The sequence below is a fragment of the Blastomyces gilchristii genome, assembly GCF_000003855.2.
Source record: "Blastomyces gilchristii SLH14081 genomic scaffold supercont1.3, whole genome shotgun sequence".
Taxonomy (NCBI): Eukaryota; Fungi; Ascomycota; class Eurotiomycetes; order Onygenales; family Ajellomycetaceae; genus Blastomyces; species Blastomyces gilchristii.
In genome coordinates this window covers 4958630-4983910 of record NW_003101680.1, presented here as the reverse complement: position 1 = coordinate 4983910, position 25281 = coordinate 4958630, and the positions used below count along the sequence as shown (strand labels likewise).

The 25281-nt window shown below is 42.6% G+C and overlaps 5 protein-coding genes across 5 annotated transcripts; 3 read left to right on the top strand and 2 right to left on the bottom strand.

Annotated features, from left to right (window-relative positions):
- Positions 1 to 5220: 5220 nt before the first annotated feature.
- On the bottom strand, positions 5221 to 6663 carry BDBG_02541 (pre-rRNA-processing protein TSR3; the record flags this gene model as incomplete). The annotated part of the gene is made up of 3 exons (XM_031720831.1): positions 6331 to 6663; positions 6074 to 6210; positions 5221 to 5966 (listed from the first exon to the last, which is right to left on the bottom strand). The coding sequence occupies exons 1-3, from the start codon at positions 6579 to 6581 to the stop codon at positions 5221 to 5223; spliced, it is 1134 nt and encodes a 377-aa protein (XP_031577143.1). The 5' UTR covers positions 6582 to 6663.
- Positions 6664 to 8303: 1640 nt separating this feature from the next.
- Positions 8304 to 11744, top strand: BDBG_02540 (VHS domain-containing protein). Its single transcript, XM_002627823.2, has 8 exons — positions 8304 to 8952; positions 9024 to 9111; positions 9177 to 9252; positions 9314 to 9607; positions 9663 to 9935; positions 10001 to 10406; positions 10453 to 10988; positions 11141 to 11744. Exons 1-8 carry the CDS (start codon positions 8886 to 8888, stop codon positions 11339 to 11341), a joined length of 1941 nt encoding a protein of 646 aa, XP_002627869.1. The 5' UTR covers positions 8304 to 8885; the 3' UTR covers positions 11342 to 11744.
- Positions 11745 to 14838: 3094 nt separating this feature from the next.
- On the top strand, positions 14839 to 18560 carry BDBG_02538 (uncharacterized protein). Its single transcript, XM_031720830.1, has 2 exons — positions 14839 to 16550; positions 16617 to 18560. The coding sequence occupies exons 1-2, from the start codon at positions 16417 to 16419 to the stop codon at positions 18154 to 18156; spliced, it is 1674 nt and encodes a 557-aa protein (XP_031577142.1). The 5' UTR covers positions 14839 to 16416; the 3' UTR covers positions 18157 to 18560.
- Positions 18561 to 21111: 2551 nt separating this feature from the next.
- BDBG_16596 (uncharacterized protein) lies at positions 21112 to 21354 on the top strand (the record flags this gene model as incomplete). Its single annotated transcript, XM_031724520.1, has 1 exon — positions 21112 to 21354. One exon carries the CDS (start codon positions 21112 to 21114, stop codon positions 21352 to 21354), a length of 243 nt encoding a protein of 80 aa, XP_031577141.1.
- A 1060-nt stretch (positions 21355 to 22414) lies between these two features.
- On the bottom strand, positions 22415 to 25254 carry BDBG_02537 (CBS domain-containing protein). The gene is made up of 5 exons (XM_002627820.2): positions 24519 to 25254; positions 23954 to 24420; positions 23750 to 23867; positions 23521 to 23699; positions 22415 to 23449 (listed from the first exon to the last, which is right to left on the bottom strand). Exons 1-5 carry the CDS (start codon positions 24876 to 24878, stop codon positions 22933 to 22935), a joined length of 1641 nt encoding a protein of 546 aa, XP_002627866.1. The 5' UTR covers positions 24879 to 25254; the 3' UTR covers positions 22415 to 22932.
- Positions 25255 to 25281: the final 27 nt, after the last annotated feature.

The following is a 25281-nucleotide window of genomic DNA, read 5'->3' as shown; positions in this document are numbered from 1 at the left end:
TTAATCTTTACAGTACTTTTAATAACAGTATCAGCTGACTTCTTCTTAAGATCAGTCATTCTGAGATGTTTTTTCATCTCAGAGATTCACACTTTCATCTTCTTTTACAGATGAGCAAGAGAGATCTTCTCAGTCTTGACAGAATTCATTAATACTTAAAGCTCTGAGACTCTTACTCTGTACTGCTTGAGTATCTAGACTTCTTATCAGAGCTGATATAATATCTTTCTATAAGATAATACTTACAGAGAGACAGAAGTCATTATTACAGATATAATGAAAATAACAGAAGTAAAAGAAGAAATAAGTGTATAAAATTCCTCTCTTCTTCAGCTGCTTAACACAGTGCAGATAAGTAGCAGTACTGATTAGAGACTGCACTGAAGTCTTCTCACAGAGAGAAGATGAAGAAACTGCAGAACTCTGTAGACTTAACTCAGCAGTATTCTAAGCAGGGCTCAGATATGCTGTGAAAGAGAAACTATGAATTAAGCTTCTCAGAGTCACTGTTTCTGAAATCAAGCTCTCTCTGAGTTTCTCTCTGAATGATCACACAGAGTCATACATCACTGTATTAACTGAGAGAGAGAGCAGTGTTACAACAGTGACAGAGAGAGCAGAGAATAGATCAGATGCAGATGCACTGACTAGCAGAAGAAATAACATCTCACTGCAAGGCACAGCAACTACTGCTGCAGCTGCAAGAGAAGCAGAAGAAGATGTGACAATGAGAGCAGTGCTTCTGCAGCTCATTAACACTGTTATCTTCAATCTGGTTTTCTTGACAGTCACAGAGGCCACAGCCGCATCACAAAGATATTTATTCACTAGAAAATATCAGAATAAGTCTCTTATTATCTTCTAAGAATGATGCTCTCATGCACTCACTATTACAGATGAGAAGAAGAGAAAGAAAAATATATTACAGAGAGAGAAGATCTTTTTGAAAAATTCTATCACTACTGTTAGCTTTGTCTCTAAAATACATCACTTTTACAGAGAATTCTATATATAGAATGAAATATAATGAGAGATCTGCAAGTCACTTGTTAACTATATTTTTCACATTTTAAATTAATATATAAGAAACTCACTTATCATGCATTTGATTTGAATGAAGATAGAAAAAGAAAGATTTATACAGTCAGCAGAAAAACTCATCTATTTCTTTATATTATATACAGTATATGCACTGTTAATCAGTTGATAATTATTACTATACAATAAAGATAACTTCTAATCTGATAATCTTAAGAGTATAGAGACTATACTTTTAAAGAGAAGAACATTATCATACTCTCAGCTGTGTCAAGACTCTGCTGCAGTTTTACACAGCTCATTACTTTCATACAGATAATTTCATTCTATTCAAACTAGTTTTCAATCACTCTATAATATTATTCAGATATATCATAGAAAGATTCAATTGATGAATAAGAGAACCTCACTTCTATACAAGGTCAGCAGATTACTCTTTCTTGATAATAAGACACTGCTGAGATATCACTTCAGCTATTCTTACTTATGAAATGAGGAAAGAGTATTCACTCATTATCTATATAGAATAGCTAGATGCTGACTTCTTATTAAAGAAGTCAGTGATTCATTTCTTTTCTACTACTGAAATATATACAAGAGTTACTGCATGTCTTATACAATCTTCTTAGTATACTAAGTATTATATCTGTAATATCCTCACAATAACTCTGTAGTCTACAAGCTCACTATTCAAGCAAGATAGTTAAGCTCACTTATACAGCTTCTTAAACAACTACCTCTACATGATGCCGCTGACTAGCCACTGCTTCGGTTCCGTCACATTACAGAAAGCTCTCATAGAAGAAGTAATTGCATATGAAGAGAAGAGCAGAGAGAGAAGGTAGAAGCAGAAGCTTCAGAAAACAGTAAGAAATGAAGTGAAAGCTAGAGCTGAATAGAGAATTGACTTGAATAGAGAGCAGAAGCACGTCACATCTCACATTGAAAGAGTGCATTTTATCAGATATAATCACTGACATTCAGATATGAGATCTCATATAATAGTTCTGAAAGTTCAAGAAGCTGTTTACTATACTTCACAGACTGTACAAAGATTACTGTTCTTAAATCTATTATTTAACTTCTTTGAAATAATCATAATAAAGAATGAGATGAAATATATCTTAATTATTCAAGTTCTCAATTAACTTGATATTTATATAAATATAGTATTTGAATCAGGTTCTGATCTGCTGATATATAAGAGTCAAGATCAGTATTTTCTTCACTGAGTCATGAAAACTAAAACTGAAGTTGTTGAAATATGATTATATTGTAAATCTTTGCTAATTCAGACTGAGTTGAAAATTACAGCATATGAATTAAATCTTTTAAAAAGTATATTTTATTCTGATATACAAGTTATTTCTCTGTCATATCAATTATTTATTAATAAATTTGATTTATATTGAAATATGTACTGAAGCTTAATGAGTTTTTATTTGATTTCTGCACTGAGTGCTATTGAGTACTTAAAGTGAAATAATATTTTTATTCTAATCTTTAATTCTCATAATATCAATTTTTCTGATATAGTTACTGTATTGTTATATGACTTATCTATATTGAATTGTAAGAGAATTATGATGAATATTGATGAAAAAAAGATAAGAGTGATTGTATCTTATATTACATTTCTTAAAGATATGCTGCAGTAAAATAGTAATATAGAGATCAAAGAATTAACAGTAAGAAGATCATACTGAAGCTGCTTTATTAATGATAAGAATCAACTGAATCTGAACTATAATCTATATAATAACAGCTGATTTCACTACTATATATAATATCTTCAGGCTAAACTGAATGATCTGCTGAATTTCACATATAGAGATCAAATATATCAAGAGTAAGAAATGATATCACAGACTATATTTCTTTTTCAGATATATTCAAGTTTGAATTTAATCTCTTTTTTCTTATCTGATTCATATCATAGTGAGTTTACTGATATATCAGAGATTTCATACTCATTGCTGATCAGTACTGTTTTATTACTGTATAATTAACTAGAATACTTCTAAATATTGCAGATATTCTCTTTTTCTTATAATTAAAATTGTCTGCAGTCACTGATCACTCATCTCAAGAAGTATCAGCTTCAAGAACATACTTAAGCTTCAATCATTATATCTCTTATCTTGCAGTGTGAGCTTAGAGAGAAATGACTTAGTTCAGTGATTAAGCAGATTATTTCTGCAGTATTTTCAGCATTAAATCAATTATCTATTGATCTTATTATTCAGATATATGCAGTTATTGTAAGAAATAATAGTCTATTAGTATCTTAATCACTGAGAGAAAATAATTCTGAAGTGACTTATTAAATTATACTGAGAGTCTGCTAATAACTATAATTTCTTATTGAAGTAGCAGTCAGAGTAGCAGTGATATTTAAGCTATTTTAAGCTGATTCAGTTGTTAGTTATCAGTCATTCTCTGCTTTAACTATGAGTACTGTCATCATGTATATCAGTGATTATATAAAAAAAGCAAAGCTTATATAATATATAAAGAAATGACTGAATATGTATATTAATTTACACTATATTGAGTAGATTAAAGAATATACAGTATTCAACAACTGTAATATTCTGATAGAAGAGAATAAGTATCAGAACTACAAGAATCTAATATAGTAAATAAATTATTGAGATATAAAAAAGATACTACTCTTATAGAAGAGCTTTCACTGAACTTTATAACTAATATTAAGAGATTTCTTTAACAGCTCTGATATATATCTGGCACAGAAGATTCAAGATTTGTATACAGTTTATTCAGCACTGTTCAATAATCTGCTGAGAATAAATGAAGAAGTTAAAGATAAGAATAATAATTTACTGAACTACTCTATTAAGTTAAAGTTAATAAAAGATTATATTACTCTGAAGATTTTTAATCATCTATTATTAAATAAGATATCAGAGAAAGTCAGTATATAATTTATAAATCTCTTTAAGCTTGAATTGCTTTATTCATTTCTTAATAAGCTATGAAAATTCTATAACACTGATTGAAATAAGCTCTCAGTTTTGAAATCAGATCACTGTTCAATACTTTTCTATAATAAGTTAATATTCTTAGTTCAGTATGTCTATTCAATCAATTAATCAATTAATCAGTTATTAACTTATTAATATATAAATCAGAGATCACATTCACTGAATCTCTCTTATAAAAGAGAATATCATTTAATATCAGAGAACAGAGCTTGACTGAATTATAATTATATTTATTCATAAAATAAGAGAAGTTAAGTGAATTTTCTTTATACTTATTTCTCTATATCATGTCATGCATGATTATCTACTGAATCTGCTGATTTTATAAGAGAATTCTGATAATTACACTATTATCAGACTGCTGGTGATTTGAAAGACAGCATTGTATAACATTTTAATACAGAATAGTGATAAAAATGATGATTATTTAATATATGAGTCTTGAGCAATAAGATATTTGTATTACAATTGAGATATCTCATTTCTTTAGATAGATAGTTGATCTGAGATCAGGTAACTAGCTTAATAGTATATTGATTTCACTGACAGAACAGTATACAGTGTCTTATAATATCTTAGTAGTATTCTGATAATGACATCTGTCAATTACACAGTTACTGAGTAGTGTCATGATGATGTTAGAAAGTTCTGTGCCATCTCAACACCATCTTGACATTTAATATTCAGTGATGTGTTGCTGAATATAATGGTGGAACATGTGTTACAATCGGCGACACGTGACACGGGTGGAATGGTGGATCCACGGTGTAATCACCGTAAATTAACCCTACGTTCTTCCCGTATGGTAAGGCTAAGAGTTGGCAGGTGGCAGATGCTGCTTTAACCCAGACAGGGGACGCATCCATGCAGACGCAGTGCCGAGTACAAACCAGACTGTGTCGGGATACAGCTATGTCCCGCCAAAATAACAACTACAGCTATTTAGAGTGGTACAGTACGTAGACACGCAGACACCTAGCAAGCCCAAACGACCACCAAAGAACGCCAAAAGATTATGTGACTATTGGCGTTGAATTCGTTTAGTTATTCAAAAAAATAAGCCTATCCTGTACGGTGACGTTCGTGGCGGGGGACCAAAAGCAAGGGGTGTGCAGATAGTCACCTATGCATCAAGGTAATGGAGAAAAGTGCCATCTTATTACAACTGTGGGTTGTTCTATCCCCGCTGTTTCGCAAGGATTCCCGTCCGGTCCGTAGTGACGGTGGCATTAATGATTTTGTCAAAGGTTGCGTCTTCACTGTCATCTTGACTATCATCGCCATTGCCGTCATCATCAAGGATGTTGGCTTGTCTAGAACCCAAAACTGTTCCGGCGGCGCCGTTCCTAGGTGCTTCTGGCCTCTTAGTTTTCTCGAGCTGCGGCTTGGATTCCGTTTCATCTGTTGTGACATTCGTAAACGGCTTTGAATTCAGTACTCTCCGGCGTAACTCTGCCATCTCCTCTTCATCATCCGATTCCTCAGGCAGCGCATACAGGTCTCTGTCTGAATAATCTTCCTCGTCATCCTGTCCTCCAGATTCTTCTCCATCTTCACTTTCCTCCTCTTCCTCCTCACCTTCTGAATCTGGGATATTTCGTCTGTTCGTATTCCCAACGGTCCACATATCATCGGTCCCCTTGTCCACCCGACTCTCAGAATACTCCCTCTCGATTTTTTCCAACCAGTATTCCTGCGTATTCTTCACATCCTCTTCCGTTTTACAAGCTGCATATCGTTTCAAAAGTTGAGAATTGATCTCCAAAAATGCCCTGCCGTACGAAAACTTTTTTAGAACTTCGCCAGCCCAATCCTCATGCCCGCATATGTAGAAGGCAGCCGCTAGTGCCTCTGCGCAGTTTAGCCGCCAGGGACGTCCGTAATTGACTGAGTTTGCAGCAACGAGGTAAGGTACTACGGGAACTGTGTAAGTTAATCGTGGCTTATTTGATGAAGTTCCAATGGCCCGCCATGTGGGAAAAAGGCATCTCATTCGTAGGACGGGGAGAAAAAAATAAGGAAGTACTCACATAATCTCTCACACTTCCCCCCAATTTTCGACCAGGGGACTTCCTGAGTCCTCACCCACGAACATTCCACAACCGCAGCCCCATATTGTTCCAGCAACTCGCGATCAGCCGGGGAGATCGTGCGCTTCGCATTAGGTCTAGAAAAAATCAGAGCGGAAAAGGAGATATTAGCATGCAGAAAAAACAAACGAAATGGAAGTTTGCAATATTGGGGTGGGGGAATCCGAAAACTGTGTGCGTTGTAGGTCTACACTCACGAAATCACAACCCCGGCGAATTTCTGTCCGATCTGTAGCTCGCGCATAACACCATGTTGCATCAGCTTTTTGCCGGAGCATCGCTTAGGGTCACAATGACCCAGGTCCCAACAGGCAGCTTTAAAGGGGAATTTCTTGGGCGCGTCGGGGTCGCCGTCGACAGAGGAGTCCCGAAATCGTTGGCGGGGTTGCGATGAATAGTTGCCTCCTCTTCCTCGTTTGCCGAAGTTATCTTTCTTGTGTCGAACCATGTTTCCTTCTCTTTTTTAAAAAAAGAAAACGGGGTGATGTAATGTAGGAGGTCTTTTACTAAAGCCGAAAAAAAAAAAGAAAAAGAGAGAGATAGAAGTTCAATTGTTATGAGGTAATAATACGGATTTTGTCATGACGAACGTGCTTGCGAGGTTGGCGCCGGTCTTGGCGCAGTAGCGGGGAATAACCTAATTCCGATTTGAAATAAGAAAAAAAGTTGTAGTTGACTTAAATAATGAGGGTCTATCATTTGCGACAACGGTGAACAAAAAAGACATTCGAATAATATTTTGAAGAATTGAGAACTATCCTTCCCCAGGAAGGTAATGTCTATTAAAGGGCTGTGAAATAACTAGGCTGTCAGTTCCCTAACGTCCTTGCGTTAATGTAGCGGTCACCAGCGCTGTTAGACGGGAGGTAACATTCCTGCAATCCATTCTTCAAGCGATCAGGCAATAATACCCCATGCGATTCATATTCAATTTTTTCCCGTGTTCCAGACTCAATATACTATGAAGCGTTGTGCTAGATCTCAACGTTGTCTAGGCGTGTAGGTCCACCCCTATAGGGCGTTTAAAACTCTCACTCAGAACAAGCATTACAGTTATTAACCATTGTCCGGGTTTGGAAAAGAAAGGAACGCTGAAGCTCAAAGCCGCCCACCCCTTGGGACCCTAGTCGGGTGAATGGCGAGACTGGACACTGGGGCAATAAACCTGAATACATTAACCTCAACCGACGCTCTAACCCTCGAGAGTGTAGATGCCATAGCGCCGCACCGAGGAGGTAGCTGTGTATTTTTATCATCAGCTTGAAGTATTGAACTAAGGTGCTAAGTAATTATCCCGCATTGCCAACGGCTTTGACGTCGTAAAGTGTCCTATCGTATATACATGAGCACTTTGCCGAGGGCATATGACGGATCTTTAATTTCAGTTCAATTTCAATTTCATCGTCTCTGTCGAATAAACTTGAGGCTTAGCCGCACCATGTCTGTTATGAACACAAGCTGCTAGTTGATTGGGAACATACCAGCGAGGTCCAGCTTTCTTTCCTCCTGGAAACTGCGGAGCTTTTCCGCGTCGTTACCAAAGCGGAGCCCGGTACTGGAAATGAGGAAGATGAATATAAAGATTGAGACGCGTGGTATGAGATTTCTGACAGTGCTGACACTGGCTGTAGCGTCTCCGCCGTTTATCCCGTGACAAGTTTTTGAACGTGGTAGACGTGCTCAAGTTCTTCGCTCGTATGATAAACTTCACTGCTCCTGGAACCTTCCCTAGAATAGAAGATAATTCGGGGTAAGGGATGCCGTCGCTTATTGAAATGAGCAAGAGCTATCTAGGTGGCAAGGGCTAAATTCAAAATTGGATGTAATTTTCACCATTGTTATGTTCCCGCCAGTCCAGGTGCGGTACTGATGACATGTGTGGAAACGAATGGAGAACTCGAACTGTGTCCATGAGGTTGTTCGCTTCTGGCGTTTAAGTTTGGGGATTGTTTAGCTAGATGGGAAACAAGCACGGGCATTGTTAGCGTCCATTGCCGTAGGGTTTTGAGAGAATAAAGACAGAGATGACATCCCAGAGATAGCTACCGTAGCAGTGGGGACCCTGATGAGTGAAGGATCCTGATGAGAAGTTGTGGCTATCATTAAGAGCCATTCAAAAAGCTGTGGCAATCGATGTAGACACTCAAAAGTAGGGGTGGAATTTAAAAATTTGGCAGCTGCAGTACGAGATATTTTGTTGTAGAAAGAAGCAGGCCCATTCCCGTAATCACGGAGAAACATATCATTCCGCTCAATAATATGTACTGACGAAGAAGTCAGAATGGAATCGCAAGGTAGAAAGCAAAGTTATTTAGCTAAGTCCCCAGCTCTGTGTAAATAAATGGATCAAAGGGCCGGCAGATTGAACGGGCCAGTTTCCGCGATTAGTTGCCCGGAAGCAGGCCTGGCAGGCAAGTTCTTACCAATGTCTCCCGAGTTCACTGGACAAGGCCTTTGCTAAGATGTTGTTGTTCATGTTGGTGTTGGCGAGGTGGAGTTGTTGTATTGGGCTGAAGAGGAGACTTGAGCCTCAACCCCACGTGGATGAAAGAGGAAATGGTCAACTACATAATCTCTTCCAATGTCCAATACCAGCATCATCCTCGTCATCATTGATATCACGACAGAACGGCCGACGCATCCTTTATTACGTGGCGGGAGAAAAGCAGCTTTCATTCTACGCTTTCAGATTTCCCATTTTAGGTTTTGATTCTCTTATCTATCTGTCAACCTGGAGGCGACTTCAGCACGCATGGCAGCGAGGGACCGATTTGGTGCCTACGCTGAACCCGCGCAATCAACGCTACAACGATACATCCGTAGGTTCCTTTTGCTTCCTACCTCTCACAGTATCTTCCACGTCCTTTAATTTAACATTGTTTCGCTATAGACAATGCTTGCGACCCACAGAATTTCGAACCCAACCTCGCTCTGAACCTCGAAGTAGCGGATCTGATAAACTCCAAAAAGGGCAATGCGTGAGTTCCTTGGCTCGAAACTGTCCCTTTTATCTACTATTTCATTGACTCTGGCGATTGAGAAGGCCTCGGGAAGCCGCTGTCAGCATAGTACAGCTCATTAATTCGCGGAATCCCAATGTCGCGTTGCTCGCCTTAGCGGTATGTCGTGGTGCCTTCCAAGTCGGAAGGAGTGGGATACTGATGGTGATAATGGTGTTAGCTTCTTGATATATGTGTGAAGAATTGCGGATATCCATTTCATCTCCAAATCAGCACGAAAGAATTCCTTAATGAACTGGTACGGAGATTCCCCGAACGCCCTCCGATCCGACCATCCAGGGTACAGCATCGAATTCTAGAGTCGATCGAGGAATGGCGACAGACAATATGTCAAACATCACGATACAAGGAGGATTTGGGGTTTATCAGGGATATGCATCGCCTGCTACTTTACAAAGGTTACATGTTCCCGGAAATTCGGCGGGAGGATGCTGCAGTCTTAAATCCTAGCGATGTATGTCGTCATTTATCTTCCTACTGTGTTAGGGTAATATTGACCATGAGGTTAGAATCTCCAATCTGCTGAGGAAATGGAAGAAGAGGAACGAGCTGCCCAATCAGCTAAACTTCAAGAGCTCATTCGAAGAGGAGGCCCTGAAGACCTACAGGAAGCGAACAGGTTGATGAAAGTGATGGCGGGGTATGACTTGAGACATAAAACGGACTACCGAGCGAAGGCTGCTGAAGAGGTCGCCAAGGTCCAACAAAAGGCGAAGCTTTTGGAGGAAATGCTTCAAAGTTACAAAGCAGGTGATAAATTAACAGAAGGGGATGTCTTTGAGGTCGGTAATGCCTTAAATCAAAAAATAAAATAAAAAATAGGATTGCGTTTAATGAAAACTTCCAGGAACTCGCCAACGCTCTGCAAAGCGCACATCCGAAAATCCAGAAAATGTGCGAGGAGGAGTCGGATGATTCAGAAGCTGTTGCCAAACTCTTAGAAATCAATGATAGCATACATCGGACGATCCAGCGCTATAAGTTAGTGAAGTCGGGCGACCTAGATGGGGCTGCCAAAATTCCGAAAGGAACGCTGGGGACAAAGACCGGCGTGAAGAAGAATTCCGATAATGAGTTATCCTTGATCGATTTTGGCGACGATACTGAACCTAGCTCCAATGGCAGCACGACTGTCAGTACGTCGCAATCGCAAGCTCCACTGTCATCGGAGGGCGACCTCCTTGGTCTTTCATTTCAAGAAAATTCACAACCACAAGGTGGCGGCATATCTCTCGGACATGGCCTCAGCTCAGGTAAGTTAGCCCTGAAAATTGTGCGAATCAAGTTAACACCTGCAAGGTCTATCGACGTTACCGGGGCTCTCGTCTACATCATCACTATCCGGAAACCTGTTTAATAGCCCAGCCCTTTCCACATCTGCTGTCTCAGTGTCGGAAACCCAGCCCCCGACATCTATGCCAGCCTCAATCCAGCAACCACAACTAACAGCAACGACCCCACCAGCGGATACATTCGCATCTCTAGGCTCGGCACGTTCCCAGACATCGTCACCGTTCAACCACCTGCAAAGCTCCCTGGTCTCTAGCTCCTCACCATCGTCCCTTCTTGACCTAGGGCAGGGAATGTCTCAGAGAGCAACGCCGCCGACAGCACCCACAGCTACTGCAGGGGATGATGAATGGACCTTCGCCTCGGCCCTTCCGGAGAACAATCTGCCTAGCACCAGCAAGGTACAAGTCCTGAAGTCATCGATAGGCATTGATTTCGCCGCCTGTAGGAATGCAGGGGATCAGAAGATTCATGTAGTAGTCTCCTTTTCAAACAATACCAGCCAACCAATTTCGGACCTCCACTTCCAAGTTGCAATTGAGAAGGTAATCCGTCTTCCCGCTTCCCTCCCTCCCTCCCGCGCTCCCTCTCTCAGCACCCTCCTCCCTTCCCCTCCGGCCGTATTATCCTTTTTACCCCTCCCCTCTATCAACGACCCACATAGTCCCATGTACTAATGCCGTTAACTACTAAACAGGCATATAATTTACAACTGACGCCACAGTCTGGACGTAACATAGCCCCGCTGCAGCAGAATGGAGTTCGTCTTGAAATGCACTTGAGTGGAATCCCATTCGGGAACGGGAACTTGGTTAAACTGCGGTATAAGGTTTCGTATAAGCTTGGAACGGAGGAAAAGGAAGAGCAGGGGCGTGTACCTCCCTTAGGCATAGCATGATTGTACTATTTGCAATTCACCACCCTTTCTCTTCGCTCTTTGAACTAGCTTGTTGAAAACGAGAGCGTGAACGACAGAAGCGAAGGGGGGTTGGGAAATCGAGATAAATAAACCAAGCATGACGCAGGAATCTATAAAGCCGACCAAGAAATAGCTGGCAAACATTACGAAGCTAGTGACTTTTTTCAACGAGACTTCCAAGTTCTTTTCGAAGTGGAAGCGTTGTTTCCCTCTTTGTTTAATACTGGCTCCCAATTTTGACCAATCTAATGAGACTCCGCGGCTCCTGTACTCTTTTTTACTCTTTTTTCTTGCTTTCGCATTCCTTCTAGTTATTCCTTGTCAAATTCTAGAACCCCAGATTTTATAGTGGTAAACAAAAAAAAAAAAAAAAAAAAAAAAAAAAAAAAAAAAAAAAAAAAAGTTCTTATCACACAGCGCATGTACGGGGCTTATCGTAATCAAATTGAAAAGGTAACTAACTAACCGGGCTGGCCGGCGTGCCGTGCGCTTCAAGTGGAGCCTGGCGATCCTTAGTAGATCCAACCGTTGCTAAACTCAGACGAACCATCAGTTCGTTCGGGAGCGGCGCTACTAGATTCGTTGAAATCAAATTGCCCGTCTGCGAAGTAGAAGTTGGGAGTCATGATGATGAAAAGCTTAGCTATTCGGTTTAAGGAATATTGAATAGAAAAGCCAAAGAAACGCAAAGAAATAAGTCCTTTTTTTCTTCTTTCTAATATAGGAATTTTAGGAGTGTCCCGTCTCCCCCCACTATCCCCTCTCTCCTGACGTGGCATTTTAAGACAGGCATCCCTAGCTATGCCTCGACGGTCGGGAAACCCGACAATTCAACCGCCTTTTCCCTCCACATGAAAAACTAGTCGGACAATTGCATTGTATTCATATGCAATAATTAGATAAAATAATCCATGACTCCTGCATAAGAGACCTACCCTAAACAGTTGGCGTGCAGTATGATGTTGTCATATTGCCTTAGTTCTTCAAATGGATTGTTGTGGGTTTGTGGTCACTGGAATCTGTCTTCTTCTCTTTGTACAGTACATGGGCCTGTACGGAGTACATTGTACCTGCCTAAGTGTGCATATATCCTCACCTGTGGAGCTGCCATGACGCCAGCACATCATGTGTGCATGAAATCCATGTACGCAGCGTAACTATTGCCCATGCAACAGTAAACAAGGTGCATATACAGCAATAGTTCACCTATCATTATAACTTTCTATTTATTCCGCTCCCCCTCCTTGCCAGGTGACCTCAACGTGCATTACAATTAATTTAAAAAAAAGGTAGCAGAATGGGGAATCAAGAGCGCCCTAAAAGCAGGTACAGTATTCTCAGGAGTTGTGATTTGCGTGCCATACGCAATATTTATGTCAGGCGCTTCAGTTACCAGCCCATAATTTTAATTTTAATTTCTATTTTTGTTAATATCTTTTTACATGGGTGTTTACATACACCATACTTTTTACTAAATAACCCCTCTGCTATATATAAAGGACTCTGTTTAGTTCGGTAATTATCTTTCCAGTAATTAATATGTAAAAAACTTCTGACTGTCTGCCTGCAATATATCTGCAAGATCACTGTGAGAGTAGAGGCCCCCTAGCTAGCTAGCTGCCTGCCTGCAAATATATTCATGAGATCTGACATCAAATAGAGATATTCCTAGCTAGTTGCCGGCCTGTCTGGCTTCTATATCCCCGATATATATATCTATGAGAATAGAGATTGATGGCTGCACTGCCTGTCTGCCTGCCCGCCTTGCAATATATCCTGGCTACCTCTCTATCCCTCATATCCACCAGATCTCTATGAGAATAGAGGTCTCTAGCTAGTTAGCTAGCTAACTGCCCATCTACAGTCTATATACATACTTCATTTGCTCCACTTATTCTAGCAATGCTTATAGCACTGCTTCATCTATTGAAGAGGATTTAGAGAGAACCTCCACTATATAAACTATACAGGATTAAACAGATAGTTGCAGAAAAATCTAGTAGAGAGAAGAGAAGAATGCAGACGTTGCTTTTTTTATCACTACTTCTCATTCTTAATCACTGCTTTTTATCTGTGTTGATAGTGTACATAAGATTTCCAGTTTTTTACATATTAATTAATGGAAAGCCAATTACCACACTATTCCTTAATTGAAATAGCTGTGGTGTATTTAGTAAAAAAGGGTGGTGTATGTATAATCAAATGGGATATCCTTCAATTTTATCTAGGGGCACCCAAATTGTACGGTCAATTGGTACATATAGTAGATCTTACTTTTATGGGAAAGTATATTGGAGATTTACTTTTGATTCCATTAACGTGCAAATCCCGAAGCGATAAAAGCCTCGCACCCTTGCGGCGGAAGGGTGGATGCTGCTAAGCGCTCCCTCTCACTGTGGCAAAATATGCACGGGAAAAATCCGTTTTATTGTAAACAAGTTATAGCGACTCATCTGGCTTGTCTGTAGTCCGGCAGATAGAACATGCCGGATATGTATTTGGAGTGTTCGTGTTTAGTTGCCACAAGTACGTTAAGCCGTCGGATGTGTACCGGTGGCACTACCATAGGAGCACCTAAGTAGCTGTATTATATTCTCCGAAATTCTTCTTTTAGTGCTGACAAGATTGACAGGGGGTACCTGTCATTGATATATGATTGACTTTTGTATCCCTGCGAGGAACATCTTGAAGATTTCGGCGGTGTGTTATGTCGACGAGAGGGGCATGTTTGCTCGCGTTTCGTCCTCCTCGGCTTCGTGGAAGTGGGGAGATGGCTCTGCATTGGGTGTGCTGTACAAACGATGGCGGTACAAGATAATAATAACCAGGTAGGAAAATATCGGCACTTGGAGTGGCGAAACGAATATATATAGGAATAGCGGTAGGCAGACAGCTGGCCCAACTGAGTTTGAGCAGAACACCCCGAAAAATCACCCCGCTCTCCAGGCTCGACCACAAAAACGAGCAAAAAGCAAAAAGAGCATTCCTTAGCGGCGCCAGAGCTTCCACTGCCTTCCAGGGGAGGTTTAGCCACTTTGAAGATCAAGGCTAAACCAAGGAATCCACTTAAAAAGGGCTACGCTGTAACTTAGTTTGCTGGCACCCCCTACACTATGTAGTTCAACCCCAGCAAAGATCAGTGGGATTGGGTGACGAGAGAGGGAGTTCTTGGCAATTGATCCTCTGTCTCTCTCAATATTCTTGTTGTATCTCAGATATGCTGCAGATGTTGAGGCCGCCATTATCTGTATGCTGTGCACTCTAACAAGGTCAACAGGGTTGTACGTGGTTCATTTACTCCCGGGGCACTTTGACGAGCCTGCGACGATTATATAATCATATGAGGTTCTCCTATTGGCCAGATCCAATGATCAGCCACTAAAGGGGGACGATCGTACTAGTCCACAAGAGGTCTAGTAGACTGCTGCCGACCTTCATCCCTAAGCCCAGACCAGGTCGAGCTCAATCAGGAAACTTTTGACCTCAACCAAGACTCGGTACTAAAATCCGCAGCTTGTTCTCTGCCAACCTGGAACCTGCAAACCATATCCGGGCTTTGCTGTACCTTGATGTCTGTTCTGCCCTTACAGCGGCCATTATAGTGCCATCTGGTGCCATCTGGTGCGGTCTGGTGTTGTTTGGTGCCCTGCCTGTTACCCCATGCTTGGTTCATGGAAGCGAGAATGCTGTAAGTGAGGGAGCGCGTACTCTTGGAACGGTTTCCAAGTCTCAGGTAGGTACACAATCATTTTTCAGTTCTCACTGGGGGCTGATAAGGCTCATTTCAAGGTTAAAGTTGCCATTTGGTGGTGTGTACCTATTCCCATCCTCTCCTCTGCCCGAATGGGTCTACTATGTGCCCATCCAGCCCCCTCCCCTTGAGACTCGAGAGCTTTTGGCTTACAGTGGCGCCGGAAAGTCAACTCGTTAGTTTGGCCATTTCATGTTCCCCTGCCCTTATGGCCGGTTTTCAGGACCGAAATTGTAAAGTGTGATACAGGCCCTCCCTTTGGCCCTGCTCGCCCTCATTCCGCAATTGTAGAAGCGAGTATAGTGGTAAAATATTGCGAATGCTATATATCCATAAATCCCACATGGTTTGCTTCTGGCGAGGAAGCAATTTCTGGATTGCGCGGGATCTAAATGATTACGGTGATACATCCCAGCTGCTGCCTCTTCTTCCCTTATGCTGCTTCTTTAAGAAAAAGAGGATGAAGAAGAACATCGAAGGAGCAAATACTCCCAACGTTTCTGCCACGGGTAAAAGGAAGACCGTCTACGCAGGAGTAAATCCTCCCCAGCTCACACTTTGGACCCCTGCATAAGCCTGTGGCTAGCTTGTCCTTCATTCCTACTACATGCATGCTTGCTACGTGTGGTCTGAGCTCGGGCGCTTCTGAATTCCCAGCATTAATTTCAATAATATAAATAATTGTTATTCCCTGCGAACGGCACAGCTGGAGAGTGACCGGGTTTGGCTCGACCCGTGTGTAGAGCACGAGCTACTACAGGCCCACACGGCCCATCAGAGTCTAGGTAGCAGATACATAGCATAGGGAACCGTGGTTAAGACGGAAAGTATAAGGTGGGACTTGGACTAGCGAAATCCTTTTCGGTCCCGACCTATTCTTCCCCAGACCCTTTCCTCCACCATTACTTTTTGTCTTGGCTTGTCTTCAAGTTCCCACATCCCCCACTATTACTACATATCCCCTCGCTCCTCATCTCCGTCACACAACTTGTTGCTGTTATCGTTCCCCATGCAATAGCCAAGCACATCGGAGGGAAATATTTGCTTTTTGTTTGAACTCCCTCGTATGCCAGAAAGAGACACAGAACACAAGCCCTTGTTTATTACGTTACGTTTTATTTCGTGCCACCTCATTCATATATATACTCTACGAAACACTGCACAACAGCCTTATTCCCCTCTATTATTACAAGACACCGTCGCCTGTTCATATCAGAACGGCTGCTTCTCTGTTCTTCTGTCCTGTCCCTTCGCCTCCCAGTAAGATATAATACTTTCCTTGGCCCCTGGTGACTCTATAGCCATGACCTCTCCAACTTCCACTCGCGTGAAAGAGAAGAGGGACACCAGGGAATTGGAAGAGAAAAATGAGACAGAAGCGGAGAGAGAAGCAAGAGAGAAAGAAGATGTTAAACGACGGTTGGAAAACCGAGAAAGGTTAGCTTTTTTCCCTTCTCCCGCTACTATAGTGCTTGTTCCTGAGTCACCTAACTGTTGAATAAGGGCATTCATCGCCGCTTCTAGAAGAGGGGATAGGACCATGGAAGCACGGTTTGAGTCCGCGCTGCGTGCATCAGAAGTTCACAAGGAACGAACTGGAAAGGGTTTGCGCATCACGCTCGAAGCTGTCGAGAGAGAGGAGATGTACGATGAATTAGATGATGAGCACGGTAGGAAACGTCGGTGCCATATCGATAGTCTTCAGCTCAGGTCCCAATCGTTGGATGTACATTTACATCCGTACATGTTGGCCAATTTTGCCAAAACTCATGCCGGTCAACCATTCCCGCAGTTGAACGGTATGCACAATCCATACCATACAGGGCCGATACCAGCTCCGGAAGTATATGGTTCGGCAATATACCGCTTCAATGGCGTACCAGGTGTGGAGGGCATGTTCAATAATCCGTTCAGCCCATCAGTGCCAAATGGAAGGCCCAATTCTCTCCCCATTTCACACAACACTCCCGGCTATGAAAGCCAGGGATTCACCAATTTTAATGGTCAGAGTAACAGACTTAACCGACGAGTTGCTTCGGATCCCGCCATTGATGTTACACACCTGCATCACGCTGGATCATCAACCGTGCGACCGGAATCTCACCCGCAGAAGTCTATTCCTAGCTATTCCATAAACCACCCTTCCCAACAACAGCAACAGTGGCAGCAGCACCTGGAACAAACTCGACAGCAAGGGAACCATTCAACAAGACCACCTTCAAATATCCAACAATTATATCGAACCGTGCAGCAGGTCTCTCCAACTGGTCAGCAAAGAACGTCAAGCGTCAGGCCAGCTCCAAATATTCGGCGGCAATCATATCAGGATCTCCAGCAACCGCGCCCTCGACGCCTGAACACACAATACAGAGCAAACCAAGTTATACGCATGAATTCCTTTGACTGCATGCGCTACGCCCATACCCCAGCTACCAATTCTTCAGCCGAAGGGATGGGAACCCCAGGCAGTTATCCCTCGAGTGCCACCGAGTACAACTGGGGTGTCAACAATTCCGCAGTGAATTCCGCCCCAATACAGAGTTCCATTAGCGCCAGTGCCGATTCTCGTAACTCGAATAATCATAACTGTATGTCTTCTTCTGGAAGCGTCCAGGAACCGGAAAATCAAGCTCTCGACCCGGCTGCCCAGTGCAAACCAATCCCAATTAATACCAAGAAGCCTATGGTCCAGACGCCATGCCTTGGAACATCCCCAGTTTCCCGAGGAACTTCGGCAGGCTCACTGACCACCTCCGGTTCAAGTCTTGCTGACCCATCCCTTCCTTCGCCAGCAGTAAATCAAGGTTTTTGCGACCAAAACGCGCTTACAATGGGCTTAAGTGAATATCTCCAGAATTCAATACTGGACAACAACGACCTTTTCGCTGAAGGAATGCCCGGTTCAGAAACGTCTTCCTTCTTCCAAGACGCTCTTCCAGACGTCAACGGCCTTGAGCTTAGCACTGCTTCCCACGAGGGCGCTGATGATAATCCGTTCCTCAAATATGACTTTTCAGACACATTTGGTATCTCATCCTTCTGATGGATAATTTGTGAACCACCAAGCGCAGGAACATAAACTTTTATATCCATGTCTTCTGTATATCCGTTTATACTCTCACGCTCACTAATACTTCATTGGTATTCTTATTTACTTTTCTTTTTATTTTTTTTTTCATTTTTTTTTTTCTGTCTGCTGAAAAGCATGAAGACCACCACACCATCTTCGTCTTCTCTACGTTTTTCGCATTGCCTGGTGCATTTTTTAGTAACCGTACGCCTCCCAATTTTCCCTTGATTTGAGCCTTCAAATTACTTTTTGTCAAAAAGAGCTGAAACGAAACGATGATATGTGTGTGTATAGAGCTCGGGCAGTTAAGGAAACCCCAATGCCCGCACCGTGCTTCTTTTTCTTTTTCTTTCTTTTTTTTTTTATGATTCTCCTCTTGCCCATCTGGGAATCCAGAGCAGAAAGCCTGTTTGTCCATACCCAGCCCGTGAGAATAGCTCATAGCGTCCAGCTTGAAAAGGGTGAAAGCTATGATAGAATACAGAAAGAGCACATAATTTTGCTTTCCTTTGTTTTATGCCCTCTTGTCATATCCATGCCTCGCTGCCAAATCTTCTTTCAATGTTTCATTACCCTACTGTACTTTTTTTTTTTTTTTTTTTTTTTTTTTTGGAAATTATTTTATTTCCTATTTTCTATTTTTATTTTTATTTTATTTGATAATGTTTTGACATATTCCAGCTTTTTAACCTTGTGTGCTCTTTACCTAATTCTATTGTTTAATGTCGCGATCTTAACACACCTGATACCTTCTGTGAGCGGTATTGTTGTTTTACATATATCTATCAACCACTATACTCCAGCTACGCGCGCATACACTCATAGCTAGCGTGCGCAACTTGTTCATAGTTAAGCCTATTTTGTTATCATTTGGTTATCTCTGTGTGGCGAGTAGTGGCGAGCGGCGATAAGCGCGGGGGTTGGGAGTCGGGAGGCCTGAGGCTGAGAGCGGCGGACGGAGGGAAGCAAGATTCCTCATGCCCTCCACATTCATGTTTTCCCGCTCCTCATATTTTTCCTTTTGGTTTACTTGTGGTTTTCGCTTTTGGAACTGGTATGTATATGAAGCAGATTTAGTTTAAATAAAGGGGATGAGGAATGGTAGAAAGGAAAAGAAAAGAATAAAATAAATAACAAGGGGCCTAAAAGCGGCGGATTATTTATGCAGGGAAGAAATAGTGTATGAAAAGAGTTTAATTCTGAAACTTCTATTGAATATCTCTGCTTTCTTTTTCTTTTCTCTTTTCTTTTTCTTGATGCTTTTCTTTTCTTTTTTTTCTCTTTCTTCTCTCTCTCTCCTAATTCGCAAAAGGCCTCGATAATCTAAGAGGTGGCCAATTGGTAAACTTCATTCTGAGTACCTTAGGAACTGAAACATCAAGATACCTATTATTATTTACACAGTGTAACTTACAATTATTAAAGATGAATATAGATGTAAGTAGATAACCCTGTGCCCTCGCTTAGCTTTTTAGCCGAGGGTAATTTTCGGCTGTCCAAATGTTTACCATTATTGTTATTATTGTAATGTAACTTCATGTACTCCGTACGGAGTACCTGACTTCTCAAAGAAGAGAAGTGAGTAACTTTTTTCAACGCTTCTGCACTCTCTCTCATCTTACTGTTTCCCCCCGCCTTTTTGGAAATGTATGCATATGCATCTCTTGCTAATTTGCCGTCCAACCAATAAATTAAAGTGCACTGACTCCGAAAATAAGCAAATAATTACTCCGTAAAATCACTCAGATAACTATCCCTTATCAAAAGCCCTGCCTCTCGCCCCCTGCGCCCGCCGCCAGCCGCCCGCCGCCCGCCGCCCCCGCCAGCCCGCCAAGCCCCTTCCTTCAGCCCCTCAGCCCTCCAGCGCCCGTTCCCCATATTTTAAACTCCCCATCTTCATGGCTCGTAAGGCCCGTGAGTCTTGACCTAAAGATAACTTTAAAAAACTTTAAAAAGGTGGTGAGGCTCCACTTTCTTTCTATTTTTCCACCCGCTAAACTACCAATCTGGCGAAGGCTGGAATGGTGCAGTTTGCCGGGGCTAGGCGGCGCGATTGGTAGGATCGGGCCAATATTAAATGCATAGTTAAGAAGATGGGGTGGCAGTTGGCTGGTTGGCTAGTTATTGGCTGTCACAGGTTTGGCTGTTTGTTGGCTGTTGATGTATCCTGTCAAGGCGCCGGGGAATTTCGAAAAGCGTGAAGATAGAATTAATTTGGGGATGATTGGTGTAAAAATGAATATCTGGTCTGCACTATTTATGTCTAGAAGTGCCTTTGGCAACACAGAATATGTCTACGGAGTATATGCTACGATATATCGATACATCCCATGTAAGTCTGATTGGTTCTATCTTAGGAGGAAGCTATGTAGTTTGCGGGGCGCTAGTTAGTCCGTAACTAAATGAGAGGCGATCGTTGTGCAACAACACCCACGATGGCGGCCCGCTACAAAAATGTTCAACCTCTCAACTCCATGAAAAACCAAATTTGGTAGAATTGTGGGATATTATTCATAATCACCAAAGAACCAGCTGGACTGAACACCTGGCTTTATATTGTTCTAGGGTCTTTCCTTCCAGAACTTTACCCTTCGACATGTCAGAGCTGATATTTTTTGGCCCTCTTTCTTCTGTGGTGGCTGCACGTCTGTGTGGTGTTGTTTTATCTCAAAAGGTTTTCTTGTTGTGTCGGTTCGGTACTCATTTTCTAGGCTTCTACTGATCATCGCGCGTTAGTCTCGTGGGAGTTTTCTCCCTGTCCCAAACAGCTCTAGAAGGCGGATGAATAGGAGCTCCGAGGAAGACTATGCCTCGCCTCTTCTGTAGTTTCTGTCTGAAACCCCCCGCCTCGTTACCGTCACCTCACATCTCGCAAGGACGTTTCCGAAGGACTCGCGGTTCAAGTTCTGACTAGTGATGAGACTGAAGATGGCAATTCGTAGCGAAGATTTTCGGGTCGGAGGCCCATTCCTATGCACTGTTCCTGCCATAGGTACTCCCATTGCATTGCGTCAGATCATCCTCTCCAGAGACAGTGGCCAGAGCTGCATCCTAAGTTCGTCGAAATTCTCTCGAAGTATCGGATCCAAACTAAAGGCATGGCCGCATGCCTTCGAACGTCTAAAACAAATGAAGACGAAGGCCCGATTGAAACGGTCGTCATCCCTGTAGATAGAACTGAGCGAGACGATTCCTGGAAAAAAAGATGTCCTGTCGATTCTGCGGTCCTTTAGCAATAATTAAAGTGAATTTTTATATGCAAGAAAAATATAATCTGATGAAGAAGTTTTTAAAGTAGATGATTTATACTATGAGAAGTTAGCTGCTATAGTTATAGTCTTTTATAGAGAGCTTGCAATCACTGATTATATAAATCAGCAGCTGCAGTAAGTGTGTGAATGAAAGCAATTAATTTGCAAAGAAAGCAATTCAGTAGTTTTTATATAAAAAATAGAAAATAAACTTATATGAAAATGTATTTAATCTCTCTATATATTATAGAAAAACCAACTTTTCCATGCAAAAAACACTGTAATGTGACATCATGTGCATTCTATCAAAAATATTAGACTCATACAGCTCAAATCAATCTTCAAATCTTCATTCTTTTTTTCATTCTGCTTCTTTTATATATTCTCTACAGTATTTACATTTCTTATACTCTTCTCTATATTCATTTTACCAAATGCTCTGTAATATGATCTCATGTGATGTCATGTGTACTTCTTTGAATTCAGATGGGATTGAACAGCTGGCTCTGCAGCCTGTACAGCTCTGATTAATCTGATAATGGTGATAGAGGTGATACAGGGTGGAAGAGAGTGGTAAGGGTGATAGGGGTGGTCGGGGTGGTAAGAGGGGGGTAGAGAGGTAGAGGTAGAGGGTGGAAGTGATAGAGGGGGCTGCGGGGTGGTAGGGGCGGTGGTGATGGTAGAGGGGGTAGGGGTGGTAAGGGGGGGTAGAGGGGACTGCGGGGCGGTAGAGGTGGTGGTGGTGGTAGAGGGGGTAGGGGGTGGAAGGGGTGGTAAGGGGGGTAGGGGTAGAGGGTGGAAGTGGTAGAGGGGGCTGCGCAAGCAGCAAAGCGAGCGTAAGCGAGCGTTTGATGCTTGTTATTTTAATAATATTATCAATAATTATTATCAAATTCTGATTATATGAATAATTATCAACTGAATAAAACTGAATTTAATTTTCAATCTCAGTTTTATTTTGATTTTTGAAGAATAATTATCTTTCACTGTTTATTCTGAGAAATTATTTTCATTTACTATTCTTATATTAAATCTGATCCTGGTGGGACTCACACCAAGAAATGTATGAGACCAGACCAAATGGGATCAAATGTGAAATTCATGGTCCCGCCGGCCAGTCTAGCAGTGCCACTGGTGCTTCTTAGCTGTATAAATTGAATCTGAGCGGCGCAATCTTTTGATAGCGCCCGCCATATAATCTAGCTAGCTTCTCCGAGATTAATGAGACCAACCATCCTACAAAAAGATAGCAGAGAAGTTGAAATGCTAAAGAAATGCCGTGGATTTATGCCAGTGATTTCAAAGATCTTTAAAGTCATCAACTATCAAACTCTCACCACTATCGACGAGTGAGTGGCTCAATACGATAATGCACGGCGTTTTCCATAACTCCTACAGGGGACAGGGAAAGAGAGATAAACAAGAGCGGAGAGGGGAAAAACGACAAGTACTTGAACTGGTGAGCCTAGACAAGCTATTCCTAATTACCTCCAAATGCCTAAGTGCCTCCACGATTCCAGACATCCCTACCAATGTCCCGCCCGACATCTCCACTTTTTCGTATCCCTAGACTTGAGCTACTGCTTCGCCTTCGCTGGCTACGGTAAATACTCGGGTCTGCGGGGCTTAACCCGCTCGCGCGGGCATAGAGATTAAGGATGTCAGTCAAGCTTACCAGACCCACCAGGTGGCCAGATAGCCTCGCACTGGGGAGTGAGGCAGCTGGAATCGATGTGGAGATCGACGGTGGATATGGAAGCTGTGGAGGGCCAGCTGGGGGTTGAGGCGCAGGATTATGAGGTTGCCCAAGGTGCGGGGTAGCAGTGGGAGGGGGTAGGTTCCAGTTATTATTTGGTGTAGGCCCTAGGCTGGGCAAGGGAGTGGATGGGGGTGGAGATGGAGATCGAGGCTGGGCGGGAACGGTGGGTGGGCTGTTTAGGGGAATGTGAACGGTAGAGTGAGAAGGGGTGGAAGGCCCCGACGACGCAGGGGACTGGGGATCAGTTACCCACATCCTAAATTTTTATTTAAGTAAACGATTGTGACTGACAACGTAGGGGGCTCTTGGGAAATACGTGTGCCATACCTGTGGGATCTTGTAGCAACTATCTTCGCCACTGTGTGCGCTAACGTTGATTGCGGGTGAACATGGAAAACCGGGAATGAGTCTTTACCCTCATGCAGACCACGGGTTGATAGAATAACGGAGATAAAATGTATACATGTGTCATTTAGGAGAGGAAGGGAGGATGATTTGGTTAATAGCTGACTTCGGGTTAGCGCAAGCCATAACAGGGAGCCATATAGGAACACACCTTCACGTCTACAACAGATATGTTTCCAACGACATTGAGTTGATTATCGACGACTGCAATGGACGAAATCCCTTCACTGTTCATTAATTCCAAGGCTTCAGAGAGTGGCCTGTCTCCGCTATAGAACCAGTTAGTATATTTTTGAGAGCAGGTATTGCAAGTTTTAGAGCGAACGAGAGGGCGCAACATGTTATTAGCACATACTTTATCGATATTACTTGCTGCGAACCTATCTTCAGCTCTGCCAAAGACCGTGGATAAAGTTGATCGATGACAGGAAAGCTCTGTCCATTTTCCCAGAGAAACTTCACAAGCCGCCACTGACTGAATATACCAACAACTTCGTTTGTACCTTCTCTCGTAACAATAATCCGATGGATTCCACCACCAAATATCTCAACCGCTCTCATCAAACTGGCACTGGGAGGAAGATTTGTGATAGGCACGTTCAGGCCCAATTTCTTCACATCTCTAAGTGGGATTTCCTTCCCATCTCTAGCTTTTTTGGCCAGCTCTCTCATCGCCCCAACATGCTCCTCGCTTGGCTGCACCAAGCCTACCACAAGCAGGAGGTATGCATTGAGGTCCGCATAATCGAAAGTGCCAATAGCAGCTTTATCTTCGGGTTTTTCGCGAATCATAATAACGGGGATGCCAGAGTCGATAAGGACCTGTAGGTATAGGGAAACAAACAAAGGCACATATTAGTAGCGGGTTACTGGAATATTACTGATTATTTCAGCGAGTCCGAAAAGATATCGAACTATACCTTCGTAGCCTCTTCAATTCCTGTATCCATCTCTACAAATCGAAGATCACTTGGGGTGACAAGCTCTCCAATCGATATTTGGGTCCAATCACGGCCCGCAAAGGCTGGATCCGCCGCATTTCCGGAAGGTGGGTTATCGATGAGGCTCTGGACCGCAGACTGGGGCAGGGATGGCTGTCGACGAGCTCTAGGAGAGGATGGAGCAGCACGTAACGAATCACTGAAGCTATGGCGGGGTTGTAACGGGGGCATAGTGCCCAGACGGAAAGGAGCATTGTTAGAAGTTGGAGAGCGTGAATCAATGCTGGAACGTGAGTCCCTGGAAGCATCCGCAGGTGATCGACTACCGCGGTCCGCCATATCGTATTTGTAAAATTATATATCTGTATATAAAGGCCTGTTCTATAATGGGATACGGGGGCTTGCAGAACGAAGAGTGTCTTTGCCAGTGAGGGAGGGGCAAGAGATCAAAGGAAAGTCTGGGCAAGGTGAGATTCCCACAGACAACGCATAGGGCTTAAGGCTGGGGGGGGGGGTTCTGTATTCAAAGAATAAAGAAGAAAAACGAAGGGAAAACAGAGCATTGAGCTTTCGTAGAAAGGGAATAAATGGAAAGAAGACAGGGAGAAAGGAATTGGAGGAGGGAGGATGACAAGCGACTGGGGAGATGGCTGCTGCCCGCTGATATCAACTGCCACAGTCATTTTGCCCAGTCATCGCCCGCAGCCTGGCCAGGTGGAGCTGCGACGCCTTGCCTGTTGCG